Source organism: Zeus faber, assembly GCF_960531495.2.
Source record: "Zeus faber genome assembly, chromosome: 16".
In the NCBI taxonomy this organism is placed as follows: Eukaryota; Metazoa; Chordata; class Actinopteri; order Zeiformes; family Zeidae; genus Zeus; species Zeus faber.
The window spans coordinates 29,781,510-29,802,127 of NC_137202.1; the positions used below are offsets into that span (position 1 = coordinate 29,781,510).

General features: G+C 50.8%; 1 protein-coding gene across 1 annotated transcript; it reads right to left on the bottom strand.

Moving 5' to 3' along the window:
• Positions 1–833: 833 nt before the first annotated feature.
• On the bottom strand, positions 834–19,528 carry sncga (synuclein, gamma a). Its single transcript, XM_080016330.1, has 5 exons — positions 19,382–19,528; positions 17,136–17,177; positions 16,912–17,039; positions 14,086–14,141; positions 834–1,724 (listed from the first exon to the last, which is right to left on the bottom strand). Exons 1-4 carry the CDS (start codon positions 19,500–19,502, stop codon positions 14,088–14,090), a joined length of 345 nt encoding a protein of 114 aa, XP_079872456.1. The 5' UTR covers positions 19,503–19,528; the 3' UTR covers positions 834–1,724; positions 14,086–14,087.
• Between the last annotated feature and the right edge of the window lie 1,090 nt (positions 19,529–20,618).

Genomic DNA, 20,618 nt, shown 5'->3' on the forward strand with positions numbered 1-20,618 from the left:
CAGCCCCTGTTGAACACCAGCTCTGTATTGATCCCACAAAGCAGCAGCAGCATGGTTGGTATTTGTTGTGTAGAAAGTGATTGAGGAGCGATGACACGTCTGTAAACGTCCGTTGTCACGTAGCTCTGAAAGGTGGGTGTGTGCGTCGGTTCCACACCTCTTAGTCACCATCGCTGAGATTCAATACGTGTTACAATTTGAATGGAGGTACCAACTAAAGTACTTTCTGTACTCAAGTATATTCAGTTTCAAGACTTTTACGACACTTCATTTCAAAGAAAACATCTTTACATTTTACTGCAATAAAACATACTGTCTGGCAACTGAGTTGTTGTAACCTATGATATTATTTCAGTGTTTTTTTGTAGTAGTATGTAGTAGTAGTATGTAGTATCTCATATTTTTGAACAAAATATTATTGAATCACTTTAATACGTGACAACAACAGAGTATTGAGGGGATGTCGTGATGCAGTAACTTGCCACGCTCCAGGTGCGTTCAGTGCTGGAGCAACATCTTTATTTGTCCGGACGCGTCGCGGTTATTCATTTTTTGATGAAAGCCCAGAAAAATCACTCAAATAACTTCATTGTTAAAAACCACTCGGCCAGCCTTGATTACTTGAATATTTCAATGACCTCTTTCCCTTCTCTGTGAACGCGTGTCCCAGTTCATCTGGGACGTGTTTTCTGGTGCTTTCATGGGAACGACCCGCTGAGCTTCTCCCGGCGCTCGCTGCGTTTGAACCCTTCACTCTTGAATGCTTCTTATTGCTCGTCCTCGTAACAAAGATCACACAACGCAGTTTGGATTTCAAGCACCGTCCACTTTATTCCAGTTGTGTTTTATAAAACAAGAGGCCAAGCTGATGTCAACTGCAACCAACATAATGGTGAGTTTGTTAGGTTCTGCAAACTGTGTGTGTGCGTGCGTGTGTGTGTGTGTGTGTGTGTGTGCGTGTGTGTGTGTGTGTGTGTGTGCGTGTGTGTGTGTGTGTGTGTGTCTCAAAATGACTTATGAGTGAAGTTTGTTGTTTGTGATTTGTTTTAAACTGTGTATTTGATCAGACTGTAAGTTACACTGAGACGCAACATGAGTTTGATGGTTTCATGGTTTACAGTTGCCATGGTGACGGTGCGCGTGACTGCAGGACTAACACGTGTTTTAACGTACAAGGAACAAGCTTCTTGTTTCTGATGTCAGGCTATCTGCACGTACAGTGTTAGGGAATTCAATTTAAGACCTTTTATTTTATATCACTTTTAGTGAAAATGCTTTGATTTTTGATTTGAATATTGTCTCTGTTGGGTTTAAAAACATGTTTCATCCTCCCCCTTTACAACATTAACTTTAAATAATATCACAGCCTTTTTATTCCAATTCATTTTTTTTTTGCCAAAATTGCTTTGAAGACTTTTTAATGAGCTGCAGAAGCCCTGCAGGGTTTGTTGCCATAGCAACGCAAAGTTACCGCTCAAGCTAAATTTCTTAAAAACTCCTCATTTTCTTAACTAAAAGCAGCATTTTCATGTCATCATTTTCACATTGAACCCAAGCGGCGTCTCTGAGCAGGTTAGTCATCACACCAGGGAAAGCGGTCGTCAGAGCTGTGGGGTCAGTGGGTCGGGGGTCAAGGGTCACGCTCCACTTCCTATCCCGTAGCTTCCTCTTCCTCTCTGGACATTAAGTGACCGGGAAGCAACCGAGCCAAGCTCTGGAAGAGACTAAAAGAGAGAGAGAGACAGAGAGAGACAGACAGAGAGAGAGAGACAGAGAGAGAGAGAGACAGAGAGAGAGAGGCAGAGAGAGAGAGAGAGACAGAGAGAGAGAGAGAGAGAGAGAGAGAGAGAGAGAGAGACAGAGAGAGATTTTTTTGATTTTTAAAGCATCTTTATTTTAACATTTTCTCTAGTTCACAGTTACAGACAATACAACAAACACACTTGGTTCACTAACAGAGTCCTACACGTTAAAAACAGACTGGAAGCACAGGTCGTCCTCCACCAGGGAACAGATGGCGTCGTTAAAACACCACAGCTTGATGAAGACGTCCAGACTCTTCATCAGTCTGTGAAAGTTAAAATCAATCAAGACTCTGGCCCTGACCAACGCTACAAACACTCTTCCTAAAACACTCTCCTTTCCCCTCAGTTTGTTCCTCCTCGTGAGGTAGATGGCCATCTTCGCTTCCCCGACTAGAAAATTAAGCAGTCGCCATTTCTCTGCGTTGGCCCTGTAGTATCTAGCCCCAAAAATAAAACAGTTTCTGGACCACTCTTCCTTAAAGAGCTTAAAACTTTCCTTTAAAAGACTAAAAAGCTCTAAAAGTCTGTCGCACTCTGCAAAACAGTGAAACACGGACTCTGGCAGTTTGCAGAATGGACATTCATTTGCGACCGTGGGATTAAAAACAGAAACAAAGCTGTTGACCGCTATGGCTCCATGTAGGACCCTCCATTGGAGGTCCCCCGTCTTTTTCTTGGAGGGAGCTTTGTAAAAACTCCTCCAACACGGCTCCTCCTGTCCCCCCATCTGGAGCCGTCCCCTCCAGACAGTGTCCTGCCGCCCCTCCAGTCCCTTCCTATTTAAAACAACCACACACTCTTTGTACAAAGCCTTCCCGCTGGCTGTGTGCAGGTCCAGTTCTGCATAACGTGCCCTGTGCAGCAGCTTCCCGGAGGACCCCTCCAGGTTGGGGGTCAGGGTCATCTCCGGGAAGGGATCCTCCGAGTTTGGCTCCTCCGCGCCTTCGCCGTACTCCTTCAGCAGGGCCAGCTCCTCCTCCGTGAGCGTCTCCCTCCACCTCTTGAGCACCAGGTGTACGATCCTGGTGGACCTCACCCCCAGCCGCTCCGCCATGGCCTCGCCGTCCTGCAGGTCGCTCCCCGCCGCCGCCACCACCTGCCTCAGGGTCAGGACCCCCGCCTCCCTCAGGATGCTCCTCAGTCCTGGAGTGGCCCCGTCCTGCACATCCAGCCTGGCTCCTCCGATCACCGGCTCCTCCAGGAGCCAGTGGAGGGAATCTGCGGCCTCCCTTTTCCTGTTCTTAAATAACCCCCATGCTTTAAAAAGCTCCTGGTAAAAACGGGGTAAGCCCGACTTGTTTAGAAGACTCGTGTCCATTAAAAACAACGAGCGGTCAAGTCCCATCCTCCCAGTCCTCTTTAAGACCAAGCCCGCCACGTCCTTCCAAACGTTAAAGTACCCCGTTAACAACTTCTGCACAAACTGTAACCTAAAAGTTGCCACTCTGCTTTTGATGTCCACCACACCGTGCCCCCCTTCCTCTTTAGGCAGAAAGACCCTTTCCTTCCTGACCCAGTGGAAATTCCGCCCCCAAAAGAAGTCTATCAGCTCGGCCTGTATCTTCCTAACTAGCAGGTCTGGTGGTTGGACACAGGCCACTCTGTGCCACAGCTGTGAGGCCACCAGGTTGTTAATAATGAGCGTCCTGCCCCTATAGGACAGCTGTGGCAGTGCCCACCTCCATTTTCTTAGCTTGCCCTGTATCTTTCCTAGCAGTCCTTCCCAATTCTTCCCCACCACACTTTCGCTCCCTAAAAACACTCCCAGATACTTTAACCCATCCCTTCGCCACCGTAAGCCTCCTGGCAGTTTTAAGAGTCCCCCCCTCCATCCGCCCACAGCCAGCGCTTCGCTTTTGCCCCAGTTGACTTTCGCTGCTGATAGCAGCCCAAAGTCCCTGACGATCCCCTCCAGTTTGCTGATTTCGTCCTGTTTCTTTATTAAGACAATGACGTCGTCCGCATAAGCTGATAAAATGTGGCTTTTCTCGAGACCGTTTAGAAACACACCCTCGATGTTCGTCCTTAATTGACACAGCAATGGTTCTATGGCCAGAGAGTACAACATCCCTGAGAGGGGGCAGCCCTGTCTCACCCCTCTACGCACTTTAAAAGGGCCGCTCAGCCCTCCATTAATCTTCAGTATACTCTCGATGTCCTGGTACAAAACCTGGATCATGGCTATCAGACCAGGGCTGAGGCCAAAAGCCTCCAGAGTTTTCCAGAGGTAAGGGTGCTCAACCCGGTCAAACGCCTTTTCCTGGTCTAGCGAAATGAGCCCAGTTTCAATGCCCAGAGAACTAGAGACGTGCAAAATATCCCGAATTAGGGACACATTGTCCAGAATGGACCTACCAGGCACACAGTAAGTTTGGTCCTGATGGACTACCAGGTCCATCACCTCCCTCAGCCTGTTGGCCAGTGCCCTCGACAGGATTTTATAGTCCGTGCACAGAAGGGACACAGGACGCCAGTTCTTGATCTCCTGCAGGTCTCCTTTCTTGGGTAGGAGAGTGATGACTGCCCTCCTGCAGCTGACTGGCAATAACTTATCTTTAAAAACTTCATTAAAAACCATTAAAAGGTCCTCCCGTAACTCCTCCCAGAACTCTTTGTAAAACTCCGCAGGAATCCCGTCGATGCCAGGGGCCTTACCCCCCTTCATGCTCTGCAGGGCCGTGGAAAGATCCTGCAGGGTCAGAGGTTCCCCCAGCACCGCACTGACATCTTCCGGGACCCTGGGCAAATTCCCACAAAAGGAGTAAAGCAGTTCTTTTTGCTCCTCGTACTCACTTCTGTACAGCTCTGTGTAAAAGTCCACGGCTCTCGTCCGGATCTCCTCCGGCCTCCTGAGCTCCTGTCCTGTGTCTGATCTCAGGGCGTGGATAAACCTGCTCTGCCCGTTGCTCTTCTCCAGGCTAAAAAAGAAACTAGATGGTGCGTCCATCAGTGCTGCGCTCTGGAAGCGAGAGCGGACCAGCGCCCCCTGCGCCTTGGTGCCTAGTAGGTCCGCAAGAGCAGCTCTTTTAGACTTGAGGTCCTTAATGTGATCTCGATTCCCAGTGGGTTCCACTACACCCTGTAACTCCACAATGTCAGTCTCCAGATCCCTCATAGATCTGGTGATGTCCCGTGTGACATTGAGAGTATACTGTCGACAGAGCTGCTCTATCTCCCTCTTCCCATAGTCCCACCACAGTCTTAAGGAAATAAAATCCTGCTTTCTGTCTCTAAAACCTTCCCAAAAAAACCTAAAAGCATCTTTAAAGTTGGAGTCACATAGTAGGGTGGTGTTAAAATGCCAATATGCGCTTTTGGGCTTTACATTGGCGATAAAAACACGGCAAACAACCAGGGAGTGATCGGTAAAACCAACAGGCACCATTCTGCATTCCTTAAAAATGTTAAAATGGTGCTTAAAACAGTAAAACCGGTCTAGTCTGGCCAACGATAAAGAGGTGCCTCTGCAGTGCACCCAGGTGTACTGTCTTTCATCCCCGTTGGTTCTCCTCCACACGTCTGTTAGCTCGTTCTCGCTTGAGAGCAGCCTCATCGCGTTCTGCGATGCTCTGTGCGGCTCACAGTGGTTCCTGTCTAACAGGTCGTTCTCGGTGCAGTTAAAGTCACCTCCTAGAAACAAAAACTCCCCAGTACGAGTTTTGCTTAAAACCCCATTTAAAACTTGCAAAAAAGTGACTCTGTGTGGTCCTGTGGTGGGAGCGTACACATTTATAAAGACAAACTTATGATGCTCAAATGCTGCCCTCACCACCATCAGTCTGCCCTCCACCACCTCCTCCACCTCAAAGGATGCTGGGGCAAAGCTCTTAGAAAAGAGAAGAGCCACCCCACCGCTGGTGGTGCTCTTGTGGCTTAGCACCACCTCCCCCCCCCACTCCCTCTTCCAGTCAGCCTCATTGCCAGAGTCACTGTGGGTCTCCTGCACCAACAGCACATCCAGCCTCTTCTGCTCCATCAGCTCATACAGCAGAGACCTCTTAGCTGCGTCTCTGGCCCCATTCGCGTTCAGCGTGCTGATGTTAAAGTCACTCATTGCAACGGAAAAGGGAAACAGCCCGAACAGCAGCGCCCACCTCCACCTCCTCCCCATCCTCTCCGTTGTTCAGCTCCTTCCTGATCTTCTGCACTATTTTCTTTAACCTGTACACCTCCTGGTCCGTGAACCCTCCTCTCCCCTTACTCCTCATCTGTTGCTGGGCCGCGTTCGCCAGCAACTCCTTGTCTGAGAAGAAATCCTCCACCTTAATCCCTTTCACATTCTTCGTCCTGTGCAGAAACGCTTTTATTTTGCCCACACTGTAGCTTTTTTTGCCCTTTTTCTTCTTTACGCCGAGAAAAACCTGCCCCTCACTGTCTGCAGCAGAGTCCTCCTCCATCCAGGACTCTGACTCCGAGCCTCCCTGCTCCACCTCCTGACTTGCCTTCCCCTGGCTTGCTGTCCCTCTCTTCGCCTGAGAGTCTCCTGCCATTTTGTTGGACTTTCTTTTGAGCCGAGGGACTCTCAACCGATCGTCCTCATCCCCCATCTCAAAGTCACTTCCTTCCAGTGCCTCCTCCTCCCTAGCTACGTCACCTGCACTCCTTTGACTTTGTTCCGTAGCTTCCTTTCCCTCACCAGTCCCCTCCTGTCCCCCCGCACCCACCTGCCTGTCTTCCGGACCCTCCTCCTTCCCCTCCTGTCCTCCCGCCCTTACCTGCCTTCTTTCCAGACCCTCGCCTGCCTCCCCCCGTGTCTCCACGCTCACCTGGCTGCGCTGTCTACCTCCACCCGTTCCCTCCTGCGGCTCCACATTCCCCTCCCCCCCCTCCTTTTTTTTCCCCTGCCCCTCGCCTGCCCCCTCCTGTGCCCCCACCTTCACCTGTTTCTTCTCCTTTCCTTTCCGCCCTCCACCTGTCTCCCCCTGTGCCCCCACCTCCACCTGTCTTTCCCCTGCCTCCATTTGGCCCTCACCTGCCTCTCCCTGTGCCCCCACCTTCACCTGCTTTTCCCCTCCTTCCTTCTGGCCCTCCCCCGCCTCCTCCTGTGCCCCCTTCTTTGCCTGTTTTCCCCCCTCCTGACCCCCCCCTGCTCCCTCCTGTGCCCCCACCTTCGCCTGCTTTTCCCCTTTCTGGCCCTCACCTGCCCCCTCCTGTGCTCCCTCCTTGTCCTGTCCACCCTTCTGCCCCTCACCTGTCTCGCCGCCTGCCTTCTTACCTGGACATGCCCTGACCTGGTGTCCCTCCCCACCGCACCCAAAGCACTTGGTGGTGTCAGTGTTGACAAACACCACGTAGTCAAACTCATCCGCCCTGATTTTAAAAGCTACGTTTAGCTCCGCATCCCTGTTGTTCAACACCATCAGGACGTGTCTCCTGTGCGACACCACATGCTTGAGCAGCGGCGACTTGCACCCCGACGGGACTTTTTTAACTGGCGACACCACCTTCCCGTGCCTCGCCAGTTCCTTAGTGAGGGTCTCATCTTTAATAAACGGCGGAACATTCGCCAAATTCACCCTCCTCGCCGGTGTGGAGAGAGGCAGGACGGGAACAAACATTTTGTTCACCGTAACGCCGCTCGCCACCACCGCGTTCACCTTGTCTACGCCATCCAGGAAAATGACCACCGCGCTGTTCATCCGCGCTGCGGACACAACGCTGCTGTAGCCGACAGCCTTCCCCACCGCCAGGCTGCAGTCCTCCACCGAGACCGAGGAAGCCACGGGCAACTTAATGCCGTGCTTCCTCGTTAGCTTGGTGAGGTCCGACATGGTTGCGGACCCGCACCACCACCACCACCACTACCACCACCACCCCCCACCCGCTGTGCGCACACCCTACAACCAACAAAAAACTAAACCCGTCACCAACAAATAATTATAAACATGCAATTGATAGAAAAAGTTAGAAAGTCACTCACTCTACCAAACGCTCAGACGCTCCGCTCGCTCACACCTCCAATCACTCAGAGAGAGAGAGAGAGAGAGGGAGAGAGAGAGAGAGAGAGAGAGAGACAGAGAGAGAGAGACAGAGAGACAGAGAGAGAGAGACAGAGAGAGAGAGACAGAGAGATTTTTTTGATTTTTAAAGCATCTTTATTTTAACATTTTCTCTAGTTCACAGTTACAGACAATACAACAAACACACTTGGTTCACTAACAGAGTCCTACACGTTAAAAACAGACTGGAAGCACAGGTCGTCCTCCACCAGGGAACAGATGGCGTCGTTAAAACACCACAGCTTGATGAAGACGTCCAGACTCTTCATCAGTCTGTGAAAGTTAAAATCAATCAAGACTCTGGCCCTGACCAACGCTACAAACACTCTTCCTAAAACACTCTCCTTTCCCCTCAGTTTGTTCCTCCTCGTGAGGTAGATGGCCATCTTCGCTTCCCCTACTAGAAAATTAAGCAGTCGCCATTTCTCTGCGTTGGCCCTGTAGTATCTAGCCCCAAAAATAAAACAGTTTCTGGACCACTCCTCCTTAAAGAGCTTAAAACTTTCCTTTAAAAGACTAAAAAGCTCTAAAAGTCTGTCACACTCTGCAAAACAATGAAACACGGACTCTGGCAGTTTGCAGAATGGACATTCATTTGCGACCGTGGGATTAAAAACAGAAACAAAGCTGTTGACAGCTATGGCTCCATGTAGGACCCTCCATTGGAGGTCCCCCGTCCTTTTCTTGGAGGGAGCTTTGTAAAAACTCCTCCAACACGGCTCCTCCTGTCCCCCCATCTGGAGCCGTCCCCTCCAGACAGTGTCCTGCCGCCCCTCCAGTCCCTTCCTATTTAAAACGACCACACACTCTTTGTAAAAAGCCTTCCCGCTGGCTGTGTGCAGGTCCAGTTCTGCATAACGTGCCCTGTGCAGCAGCTTCCCGGAGGACCCCTCCAGGTTGGGGGTCAGGGTCATCTCCGGGAAGGGATCCTCCGAGTTTGGCTCCTCCGCGCCTTCGCCGTACTCCTTCAGCAGGGCCAGCTCCTCCTCCGTGAGCGTCTCCCTCCACCTCTTGAGCACCAGGTGTACGATCCTGGTGGACCTCACCCCCAGCCGCTCCGCCATGGCCTCGCCGTCCTGCAGGTCGCTCCCCGCCGCCGCCACCACCTGCCTCAGGGTCAGGACCCCCGCCTCCCTCAGGATGCTCCTCAGTCCTGGAGTGGCCCCGTCCTGCACATCCAGCCTGGCTCCTCCGATCACCGGCTCCTCCAGGAGCCAGTGGAGGGAATCTGCGGCCTCCCTTTTCCTGTTCTTAAATAACCCCCATGCTTTAAAAAGCTCCTGATAAAAACGGGGTAAGCCCGACTTGTTTAGAAGACTCGTGTCCATTAAAAACAACGAGCGGTCAAGTCCCATCCTCCCAGTCCTCTTTAAGACCAAGCCCGCCACGTCCTTCCAAACGTTAAAGTACCCCGTTAACAACTTCTGCACAAACTGTAACCTAAAAGTTGCCACTCTGCTTTTGATGTCCACCACACTGTGCCCCCCTTCCTCTTTAGGCAGAAAGACCCTTTCCTTCCTGACCCAGTGGAAATTCCGCCCCCAAAAGAAGTCTATCAGCTCGGCCTGTATCTTCCTAACTAGCAGGTCTGGTGGTTGGACACACGCCACTCTGTGCCACAGCTGTGAGGCCACCAGGTTGTTAATAATGAGCGTCCTGCCCCTATAGGACAGCTGTGGCAGTGCCCACCTCCACTTTCTTAGCTTGCCCTGTATCTTTCCTAGCAGTCCTTCCCAATTCTTCCCCACCACACTTTCGCTCCCTAAAAACACTCCCAGATACTTAAACCCATCCCTTCGCCACCGTAAGCCTCCTGGCAGTTTTAAAAGTCCCCCCCTCCATCCGCCCACAGCCAGCGCTTCGCTTTTGCCCCAGTTGACTTTCGCTGCTGATAGCAGCCCAAAGTCCCTGACGATCCCCTCCAGTTTGCTGATTTCGTCCTGTTTCTTTATTAAGACAATGACGTCGTCCGCATAGGCTGATAGAATGTGGCTTCTCTCGAGACCGTTTAGAAACACACCCTCGATGTTCGTCCTTAATTGACACAGCAATGGTTCTATGGCCAGAGAGTACAACATCCCTGAGAGGGGGCAGCCCTGTCTCACCCCTCTACGCACTTTAAAAGGGCCGCTCAGCCCTCCATTAATCTTCAGTATACTCTCGATGTCCTGGTACAAAACCTGGATCATGGCTATCAGACCAGGGCTGAGGCCAAAAGCCTCCAGAGTTTTCCAGAGGTAAGGGTGCTCAACCCGGTCAAACGCCTTTTCCTGGTCTAGCGAAATGAGCCCAGTTTCAATGCCCAGAGAACTAGAGACGTCCAAAATATCCCGAATTAGGGACACATTGTCCAGAATGGACCTACCAGGCACACAGTAAGTTTGGTCCTGATGGACGACCAGGTCCATCACCTCCCTCAGCCTGTTGGCCAGTGCCCTCGACAGGATTTTATAGTCCGTGCACAGAAGGGACACAGGACGCCAGTTCTTGATCTCCTGCAGGTCTCCTTTCTTGGGTAGGAGAGTGATGACTGCCCTCCTGCAGCTGACTGGCAATAACTTATCTTTAAAAACTTCATTAAAAACCATTAAAAGGTCCTCCCGTAACTCCTCCCAGAACTCTTTGTAAAACTCCGCAGGAATCCCGTCGATGCCAGGGGCCTTACCCCCCTTCATGCTCTGCAGGGCCGTGGAAAGATCCTGCAGGGTCAGAGGTTCCCCCAGCACCGCACTGACATCTTCCGGGACCCTGGGCAAATTCCCACAAAAGGAGTAAAACAGTTCTTTTTGCTCCTCGTACTCACTTCTGTACAGCTCTGTATAAAAGTCCACGGCTCTCGTCCGGATCTCCTCCGGCCTCCTGAGCTCCTGTCCTGTGTCTGATCTCAGGGCGTGGATAAACCTGCTCTGCCCGTTGCTCTTCTCCAGGCTAAAAAAGAAACTAGATGGTGCGTCCATCAGTGCTGCGCTCTGGAAGCGAGAGCGGACCAGCGCCCCCTGCGCCTTGGTGCCTAGTAGGTCTGCAAGAGCAGCTCTTTTAGACTTGAGGTCCTTAATGTGATCTCGATTCCCAGTGGGTTCCACTACACCCTGTAACTCCACAATGTCAGTCTCCAGATCCCTCATAGATCTGGTGATGTCCCGTGTGACATTGAGAGTATACTGCCGACAGAGCTGCTCTATCTCCCTCTTCCCATAGTCCCACCACAGTCTTAGGGAAATAAAATCCTGCTTTCTGTCTCTAAAACCTTCCCAAAAAAACCTAAAAGCATCTTTAAAGTTGGAGTCACATAGTAGGGTGGTGTTAAAATGCCAATATGCGCTTTTGGGCTTTACATTGGCGATAAAAACACGGCAAACAACCAGGGAGTGATCGGTAAAACCAACAGGCACCATTCTACATTCCTTAAAAATGTTAAAATGGTGCTTAAAACAGTAAAACCGGTCTAGTCTGGCCAACGATAAAGAGGTGCCTCTGCAGTGCACCCAGGTGTACTGTCTTTCATCCCCGTTGGTTCTCCTCCACACGTCCGTTAGCTCGTTCTCGCTTGAGAGCAGCCTCATCGCGTTCTGCGATGCTCTGTGCGGCTCACAGTGGTTCCTGTCTAACAGGTCGTTCTCGGTGCAGTTAAAGTCACCTCCTAGAAACAAAAACTCCCCAGTACGAGCTTTGCTTAAAACCCCATTTAAAACTTGCAAAAAAGTGACTCTGTGTGGTCCTGTGGTGGGAGCGTACACATTTATAAAGACAAACTTATGATGCTCAAATGCTGCCCTCACCACCATCAGTCTGCCCTCCACCACCTCCTCCACCTCAAAGGATGCTGGGGCAAAGCTCTTAGAAAAGAGAAGAGCCACCCCACCGCTGGTGGTGCTCTTGTGGCTTAGCACCACCTCCCCCCCCCACTCCCTCTTCCAGTCAGCCTCATTGCCAGAGTCACTGTGGGTCTCCTGCACCAACAGCACATCCAGCCTCTTCTGCTCCATCAGCTCATACAGCAGAGACCTCTTAGCTGCGTCTCTGGCCCCATTCGCGTTCAGCGTGCTGATGTTAAAGTCACTCATTGCAACGGAAAAGGGAAACAGCCCGAACAGCAGCGCCCACCTCCACCTCCTCCCCATCCTCTCCGTTGTTCAGCTCCTTCCTGATCTTCTGCACTATTTTCTTTAACCTGTACACCTCCTGGTCCGTGAACCCTCCTCTCCCCTTACTCCTCATCTGTTGCTGGGCCGCGTTCGCCAGCAACTCCTTGTCTGAGAAAAAATCCTCCACCTTAATCCCTTTCACATTCTTCGTCCTGTGCAGAAACGCTTTTATTTTGCCCACACTGTAGCTTTTTTTGCCCTTTTTCTTCTTTACACCGAGAAAGACCTGCCCCTCACTGTCTGCAGCAGAGTCCTCCTCCATCCAGGACTCTGACTCCGAGCCTCCCTGCTCCACCTCCTGACTTGCCTTCCCCTGGCTTGCTGTCCCTCTCTTCGCCTGAGAGTCTCCTGCCATTTTGTTGGACTTTCTTTTGAGCCGGGGGACTCTCAACCGATCGTCCTCATCCCCCATCTCAAAGTCACTTCCTTCCAGTGCCTCCTCCTCCCTAGCTACGTCACCTGCACTCCTTTGACTTTGTTCCGTAGCTTCCTTTCCCTCACCAGTCCCCTCCTGTCCCCCCGCACCCACCTGCCTGTCTTCCGGACCCTCCTCCTTCCCCTCCTGTCCTCCCGCCCTTACCTGCCTTCTTTCCAGACCCTCGCCTGCCTCCCCCCGTGTCTCCACGCTCACCTGGCTGCGCTGTCTACCTCCACCCGTTCCCTCCTGCGGCTCCACATTCCCCTCCCCCCCCTCCTTTTTTTTCCCCTGCCCCTCGCCTGCCCCCTCCTGTGCCCCCACCTTCACCTGTTTCTTCTCCTTTCCTTTCCGCCCTCCACCTGTCTCCCCCTGTGCCCCCACCTCCACCTGTCTTTCCCCTGCCTCCATTTGGCCCTCACCTGCCTCTCCCTGTGCCCCCACCTTCACCTGCTTTTCCCCTCCTTCCTTCTGGCCCTCCCCCGCCTCCTCCTGTGCCCCCTTCTTTGCCTGTTTTCCCCCCTCCTGACCCCCCCCTGCTCCCTCCTGTGCCCCCACCTTCGCCTGCTTTTCCCCTTTCTGACCCTCACCTGCCCCCTCCTGTGCTCCCTCCTTGTCCTGTCCACCCTTCTGCCCCTCACCTGTCTCGCCGCCTGCCTTCTTACCTGGACATGCCCTGACCTGGTGTCCCTCCCCACCGCACCCAAAGCACTTGGTGGTGTCAGTGTTGACAAACACCACGTAGTCAAACTCATCCGCCCTGATTTTAAAAGCTACGTTTAGCTCCGCATCCCTGTTGTTCAACACCATCAGGACGTGTCTCCTGTGCGACACCACATGCTTGAGCAGCGGCGACTTGCACCCCGACGGGACTTTTTTAACTGGCGACACCACCTTCCCGTGCCTCGCCAGTTCCTTAGTGAGGGTCTCATCCTTAATAAACGGCGGAACATTCGCCAAATTCACCCTCCTCGCCGGTGTGGAGAGAGGCAGGACGGGAACAAACATTTTGTTCACCGTAACGCCGCTCGCCACCACCGCGTTCACCTTGTCTACGCCATCCAGGAAAATGACCACCGCGCTGTTCATCCGCGCTGCGGACACAACGCTGCTGTAGCCGACAGCCTTCCCCACCGCCAGGCTGCAGTCCTCCACCGAGACCGAGGAAGACACGGGCAACTTAATGCCGTGCTTCCTCGTTAGCTTGGTGAGGTCCGACATGGCCGCGGACCCGCACCACCACCACCACCACTACCACTACCACCCCCCACCCGCTGTGCGCACACCCTACAACCAACAAAAAACTAAACCCGTCACCAACAAATAATTATAAACATGCAATTGATAGAAAAAGTTAGAGAGAAAACCACTCACTCTACCAAACGCTCACACGCTCCGCTCGCTCACGCCTCCAATCACTCAGAGAGAGAGAGAGAGAGAGAGAGAGAGAGAGAGAGAGAGAGAGAGACAGAGAGAGAGAGACAGAGAGACAGAGAGAGAGAGACAGAGAGAGAGAGACAGAGAGAGAGAGAGAGAGAGAGAGAGAGAGAGAGAGAGAGAGAGACAGAGAGAGAGAGACAGAGAGAGAGAGAGACAGAGGTTTTTATCTCCACAGTTAGTTGCTTTCAGGCTGGTTGACATGTTTTGGAAGTTGGTTCTCACAATATAAACAAACATTTAATCCTAAATGTTACACTTGTTCAGGGCAGGTTGTGTCTGACCGTTAGGCGCTCTGGTTGGTCAGGTCTTCTCCTCCCTCAGTCTTGGAGAGATCGGCCTAAGAGGCAGACGGGTGGACAGACAGACGGGTGGGAGCGACAGATGGGGGGACAGACAGAGACCTGTGGTCAGAGGTGTGATTCTCATCATGAACAGTGAAGCTGCTGGTGATGGAGGCAGCGTGAGAGCTGTGCAGCAGGTTGGAGCTGGAGGACGGAGCCTGGTTAGTGCCGCTCGTTAATAACGTGGTTGTCAACAGCGACCGCAACGACTGGACGCAACAACCGCTTCAACCCGACCCGGCCGCAATGTGCGGTGCAACATGGTTGCGATTACCCCGTTGCACTAGTTAGTACAGCTGGGCGGTGCCGCTCTCCACCCTGCATCCATTTCAAAGGCTGTGATACCGTCACTCGTCAAGAAAAGGAGGCTGAGGTGAAAAAACAACACCAGCGACGTTTTCCTTTTGAAAAGCGGCATCAGTTGAAATGGCCGAGCAGGAAACCCTGATGTGGCTCGACCAAACCTTTGCCCTGCTGCGGTGCCTCTGGTTGCCATGGCATCACAAATCGGGGACACGTTTGTTGTACCCTCATGCCACAGGTCGACCAGACCGGCGGTAAAAGGAGATCAAAGTCATCTCAAAAACAGTCGGTACCAGAACAATGTGTTCAACTTCAACTTGTTTGTTTTGGTCTTTGCCAGGACCCCCTCCCACGGCCTCATGGGAAACCCCACGTTGACCAATCAACCACCGAGTGGCAACAACCTGACTTGAAGCGAAGGCACTGAGCCGCTGCCTAGAAAACATATTTCCTAAAATTGCTACAGATTTGAAGTTGTACTAGAAACAGGGGCGGAGGTGTTTCCTGTTCCTGGAGAACCTGCTCCTCTTCTGTTCTATGGATGAAGCTGCAGCACGTTGAGGCTCCTTGCTTTTGGGGCCTTGAAAGGAGGGTTATCTGCTGTGTTCTCTCTATTTTCTACCGTTTATTTGTTTAAAGAGTTAACAAACGAAGCAGGTTATGACCCTAAAAAGAGCAGCTAAGTCTGAAGAAGACAAGATCAGTGACGAAAACCAGACGTTCACTCAGTCATGTGAGTGAACGAGCACCAAGCGAGCACCAAGCTCTATGCACATGTTCCATCACGTCAGTGCTATCCAAAAGAGGGAAGCAGAACATCTGAGGAAGCGTCGCTGAGATTAGAGTGAAGCGGAGCGTCGTCAGCAGAGTTACAACAGCCGGCAAATCAGAGCAAGAAACATTGTGACGGCGAGAGAAACGCCAACATGGATGATTTCAGTTCACTCATTGGTTCATTGGAATTGGAATTGTCTTTATTTTTTGAAGCAGATGTTTATTAAAGACACTAGATGTTATTTAGGGTGTAGATGTTATCTCGGGTGTAGATGTTATTTCAGGTGTAGATGTTATTTCGGGTGTCAAACGCTCGTTAGGCCACAAGCAACGCGTCATGCTGTGCACTCGGTCAACCCCCACCCCCAACCAATCAGGCACCTCCTCAGCCCCTGGTCCCGCCTCCTCCTGTTTCCAGCCAGTCACCACCAAGATGGAGATGGAAAAGACAAACAGTTTTGAGCAGAACAGTAGATTCAAACATTCAAACGTTAAGTAGCAGTTGAGGTTCTCAGAGTGGACGTCCTGCCTGATCTGCTGATCACTGTTTTTCAGTCGGATCTTTGGATCGAGGTCATTTAGCAAATCCACATGGTTGGATAAAACAATAATCAGGGCCGGCCTAAGCCTTGAAGCGGCCCCAAGCAGGGCCCCATCAAGTAGTGTAGTAGAGTCATTTAACTTTTCATGCAGCGGTGTAGGAGGAGAAGTGGAAGTCCTCAACACATCCAAACAGAGAGGAGGCTCCTGCTCGCTGCAAACAGCACTCAGTGTTCAAAGTCCTTCAAATGCAGCTTTAGCATCAGGTTGAAGCTCTGCAGGGTCACGTGCTGTGATGTCATACCCTCGTGTCCCAAACAAATGACTTTAACTCTGTCCAGTCACAACTGATGACTGTCTTTCTCAATCCTGCTTGTTGTGTTTTGGTTTAAGCTAAATGCTTGATGTTGGTTTCATTCTGGCTTTGTCAGGCAAATTCCATCGCAAATTTAAATCACAGCATCTAAAAGTTATGATGACACGTCTCTGTGGAATATGCTGTTCTGATTGGTCAACAGCAGCTGCTGGTGGTCAGTTGATCAGTCACTTTGTGAATGATCAACACTGATCGGTGCATGAGCACTGGCTCAGGAAACCACTTCTCCATCTCGTATCGCTCCACCTTGATGTCCCTGCGGACGCTGGTGGTGCCACCGTGTGGCGCCAAACAGACACTACAGGGGAAGCCTTGAAGAGATGATGACACATCCATGTCAAAGTCTTAACCTTCACATTTCACCATGTCCAGTTTGACATCAATAACAGTAAATGTGTTTGTGGTGTCCAGGGCGACGGGTGTTTTGGTGAACACGGTGCAGCACATGCTTTCAGCGTTCGCATTGTCGTGACTCATTTTCTCAGCCAAAGCTCTTTAACTAGACAAACTAATTCTAAAATATTTTCATACCAATATTCCTTGTGTGTTCATCTATTTAGTAATTAGCCGTGTGACAGGCAGGATAATGTGCCGCCGGCCGTTCATTATGGCTAGAACAAGCCCTGATCACCGTGTCCTGGGATGTTTTGTGGATAATGACCGGCTGGCGGCACATGGTCCCTGACACATTCTACCATTTAAAAAGTCCTCGTGCTTGTCTCGCCTCATTCAACTACAAACGTCCACTAAGACGTGACGGCGCCATGACTCACCGCTTGGACCAACCCGCTGGACAGGGCGGCGTTCTCCACGCCCTCCACCGCGGCCTGGGCCACCTCATTGGCTCCCGTCACCGCCGTGTCCGCCACCACGTTGGCCTGCTCGGTCGTCTTCTGGGCCACTGGCCGGTGGGAAACCGGAAGTTGGAACACGGGGGCAGGAAGTTGTAGCAGGAATAGGACGTTCACTGAAGCCATTGCACGGAAACCGGACTTACCTGTGTTGACGCTGGAGGCCACGCCCTCCTTGGTCTTATTCCCTGCAGCAAAGGGTGTAGAACCAGTGTCACGCGGCTGAACAGGGGCTTCCAAAAACAACTTTACACGTTGGTAGGTGGAATGCGTGGGGCAGCTAGGGAAGATTTATTTGCAGCAGAAAGCGAATGCATTTCGCACCCTTGTTCAAAGTGAATGGGAGCGACCAATCAGAGCAGAGCAGCTGTGAGGGGAGGTGGTGCACAGTCAGAAGGACTTGGTGGTGCTGGGGCTGCTTGGCTTATTGCTGCTGGAGCTCTTGGCACCGCTGCTTGAAACAGTTTTCAACCTGGGTTCACACATGGGGATTAGATTGTTTTGGGGTTTTTTTGTTGTCTTTTTTGGAATTCTGCTGATATCGGTTTTTGGGCGAAGGCCAGAGAACTGGGCAGGACGAGCCACTCGTCTTGGCTTATTAAACAAGGTCATAATCATACTTTACAGAAAGCTCTTCAACAAATTGACCAACGTCCCAAACCCCATGTCTGCAAAAAGCATGGAGGTCATTTGGGTTTAGAATGTGAAATATTCAAGCATGCCTTTATGGTATTTTTGACTTATGTACTTTATGTTAATGTGTTAAAAAAGAAAGCAATCGTCTGATCATTTGTTATTTTCTGTACATTTATGCTTTGGTTACATGTTCCTTTATTGAGTCTTTTGGGTTTTTTTTAATCAAAACCTGTTTCCAATAAAGCTAAGTGGAATGGAAATGGAGAGAGGAGTTCAGGGAGCAAAGAGAAGGAGAAAGTGTTTTATGGGACGAGGAGAAGTGTTTGGACGGAGGTTTGCTGGTTGCCGTGGTGAGAGAGATGGGCGAGCGAGCCGGGCTGACATGGAGGAGAAAGGTCTTTTATATTCCCCCATTTTGTCCCCTTATCCCCCCCCCCCCCCTCTCTCTCTCTCTCTCTGTCTCTCCTTCTCTGTATCTCCTTCAGCTAAATCCAACAAGCATTATTTATCATTGCATGCAATTTTGTGTGTTTCTAAATATTTTTTTACTGAAATGACTTCAAATGAAGCAGTTTAAATGAAGTTTAAATGACTAACCAGTAAATCATATATTTTAACATTACATTTGTGTTTTCAGGCATCGTGGTGAAGGCAAACACACACATTCATTTATATTCCTCTCTCTCTGTTGTGTGCCAACGCTCAACATGACCTCCTGCCCACCACCAGCTGATCTGCACACACACACACACACACACACACACACACACACACACACACACACACACACGCACACACACACGCACACACACACACACACACACACACACACACACACACACATTCTTCCACACTAAAATATGCATGTCATACACCACTTAATGTGTCTCCTCTCTTAAACTCATGTATTTATTATCATTTATGTTTTTAATGTCTTGTTTTCATGCATTATTTTTGTCAAGCACTTTATTCTTTATATATCATCCAAATAGTTACACAAATTCTGTGTTATATTATGTCATATATTGTAAACTATGAACATAACATAATGTCATTCATAAGAATTATTATTATACAATGAGTGAAATGTCGGAAAATTAAGATAGAAGGTTTAAAATGTGTGTGTGTGTGTGTGTGTGTGTGTGTGTGTGTGTGTGTGTGTGTGTGTGTGTGAAATCTATTCTCTTCTATACAATGAGAGATGAGGTACAAGAGGTACAAGGTAACCCACCATGCCCGTGCACATTATTTCCCTTCATTTTCTTTCTCTCTGGTCCCAAGCAAAGTCAATGAGTGAGTCAACTCACACACACACCCTCAACACCCAATCCCCTCTCTCTCCTTTCTATAGATTATTCTATCCATATCTACACTACAGGCGATTATAGTTCCACTCATCCTTCCAGTTACTGCTCCATCCATCCACCATCCATCCATCCATCATCCATCATCCATCCATCCATCCATCATCCATCCATCATCCATCATCCATCCATCCGTTCAGTATAATAATAGTAAAAGAATGGTAGAATAGTATTCAACTGTATGGAATGTATTAGTAGTAATAAATTGTGCAATATAATAGTTATATAATTATGATAAACTGTATGATCTAATAATAAACTGTATAGAATGTTTATGATATCAAGATAGACTGTACAATAATGCAATAGCAAAATAATAACCCTATACTATATGACTGTATTGTAGAACAAACTGTGTTTTTACAGTACAGCTTGGTTTTCACTCCTCTTACCAACGTACATCACCCCCTCCTTGGTCTTGGCGGCGGCCTCCTCCACCCCAGCTTTGGTCTTCTCTGCGGCCGCCACCACTCCATCCTTCGCCATGGAGAACCCCTTCTTAAAGGCGTCCATCTTCCTCTCCTCCGCTCCTCTCTCTCTCTGCGTTCTTCTTCTTCTTCTTCTTCTTCTTCTTCTTCTTCTCCTTATCGGGTGGGGTCCAGGTGGCAGCTGGAGTCTGTGTCTTTATGTGTTTGTCAAGGTTGTGGTGCTGGGTCGATGCGTCTCCAGATACTGGATGATGCTGCTGCTGCTGCTGCTTTGATTCAAAGTGTGAGTGGGTGACACAGAGCGAGAGAGAGAGAGGGGGGGGGGCAAGAGAGAGAGACAGAGAGAGAGAGAGAGAGAGAGAGAGGGAGAGGGGGGGGCAAGAGAGAGAGAGAGAGGGGGGGGGGCAAGAGAGAGAGACAGAGAGAGAGAGAGAGAGAGGGAGAGGGGGGGGGCAAGAGAGAGAGAGAGAGGGGGGGGGGCAAGAGAGAGAGACAGAGAGAGAGAGAGAGAGAGGGAGAGGGGGGGGGCAAGAGAGCGAGAGAGAGAGAGAGAGAGAGAGAGAAAGAGGGAGAGGGGGGGCAAGAGAGAGAGAGAGAGAGGGGGGGGGCAAGAGAGAGAGACAGAGAGAGAGAGAGGGAGAGGGGGGGGCAAGAGAGAGAGAGAGAGGGGGGGCAAGAGAGAGAGACAGAGAGAGAGAGAGAGAGAGGGAGAGGGGGGGGCAAGAGAGAGAGACAGAGAGAGAGAGGGAGAGGGGGGGCAAGAGAGAGAGAGAGAGGGGGGGCAAGAGAGAGAGACAGAGAGAGAGAGAGAGAGAGGGAGAGGGGGGGGCAAGAGAGAGAGACAGAGAGAGAGAGAGAGAGAGAGAGAGAGAGGGAGAGGGGGGGCAAGAGAGAGAGAGAGAGAGGGAGAGGGGGGGGCAAGAGAGAGAGAGAGACAGAGAGAGAGACAGAGAGAGAGAGAGACAGAGAGAGAGACAGAGAGAGAGAGAGACAGAGAGAGAGAGAGAGAGGGAGAGGGGGGGGCAAGAGAGAGAGAGAGACAGAGAGAGAGAGAGGGTGGGGCATTGGAGTCAGGTGGCTTGGGACCAGAGAGAGAGACAGAGAGAGAGAGAGACAGAGAGAGAGAGAGACAGAGAGAGAGAGAGGGTGGGGCATTGGAGTCAGGTGGCTTGGGACCAGAGAGAGAGAATAAGTGGGAGAA

Bases quoted from the DNA above. Each gene is read 5' to 3' on its own strand.
- sncga (XM_080016330.1), bottom strand. From the start codon at position 19,502: ATGGACGCCTTTAAGAAGGGGTTCTCCATGGCGAAGGATGGAGTGGTG. The intron at 17,040-17,135 runs GTAAGTCCGGTT...CCCACCGGCCAG, and splicing joins GGCCTCCAGCGTCAACACAG to TGGCCCAGAAGACGACCGAG. The intron at 14,142-16,911 runs GTGAGTCATGGC...TCTGCCTCTTAG, and splicing joins CCAGCGGGTTGGTCCAAGCG to GCCGATCTCTCCAAGACTGA.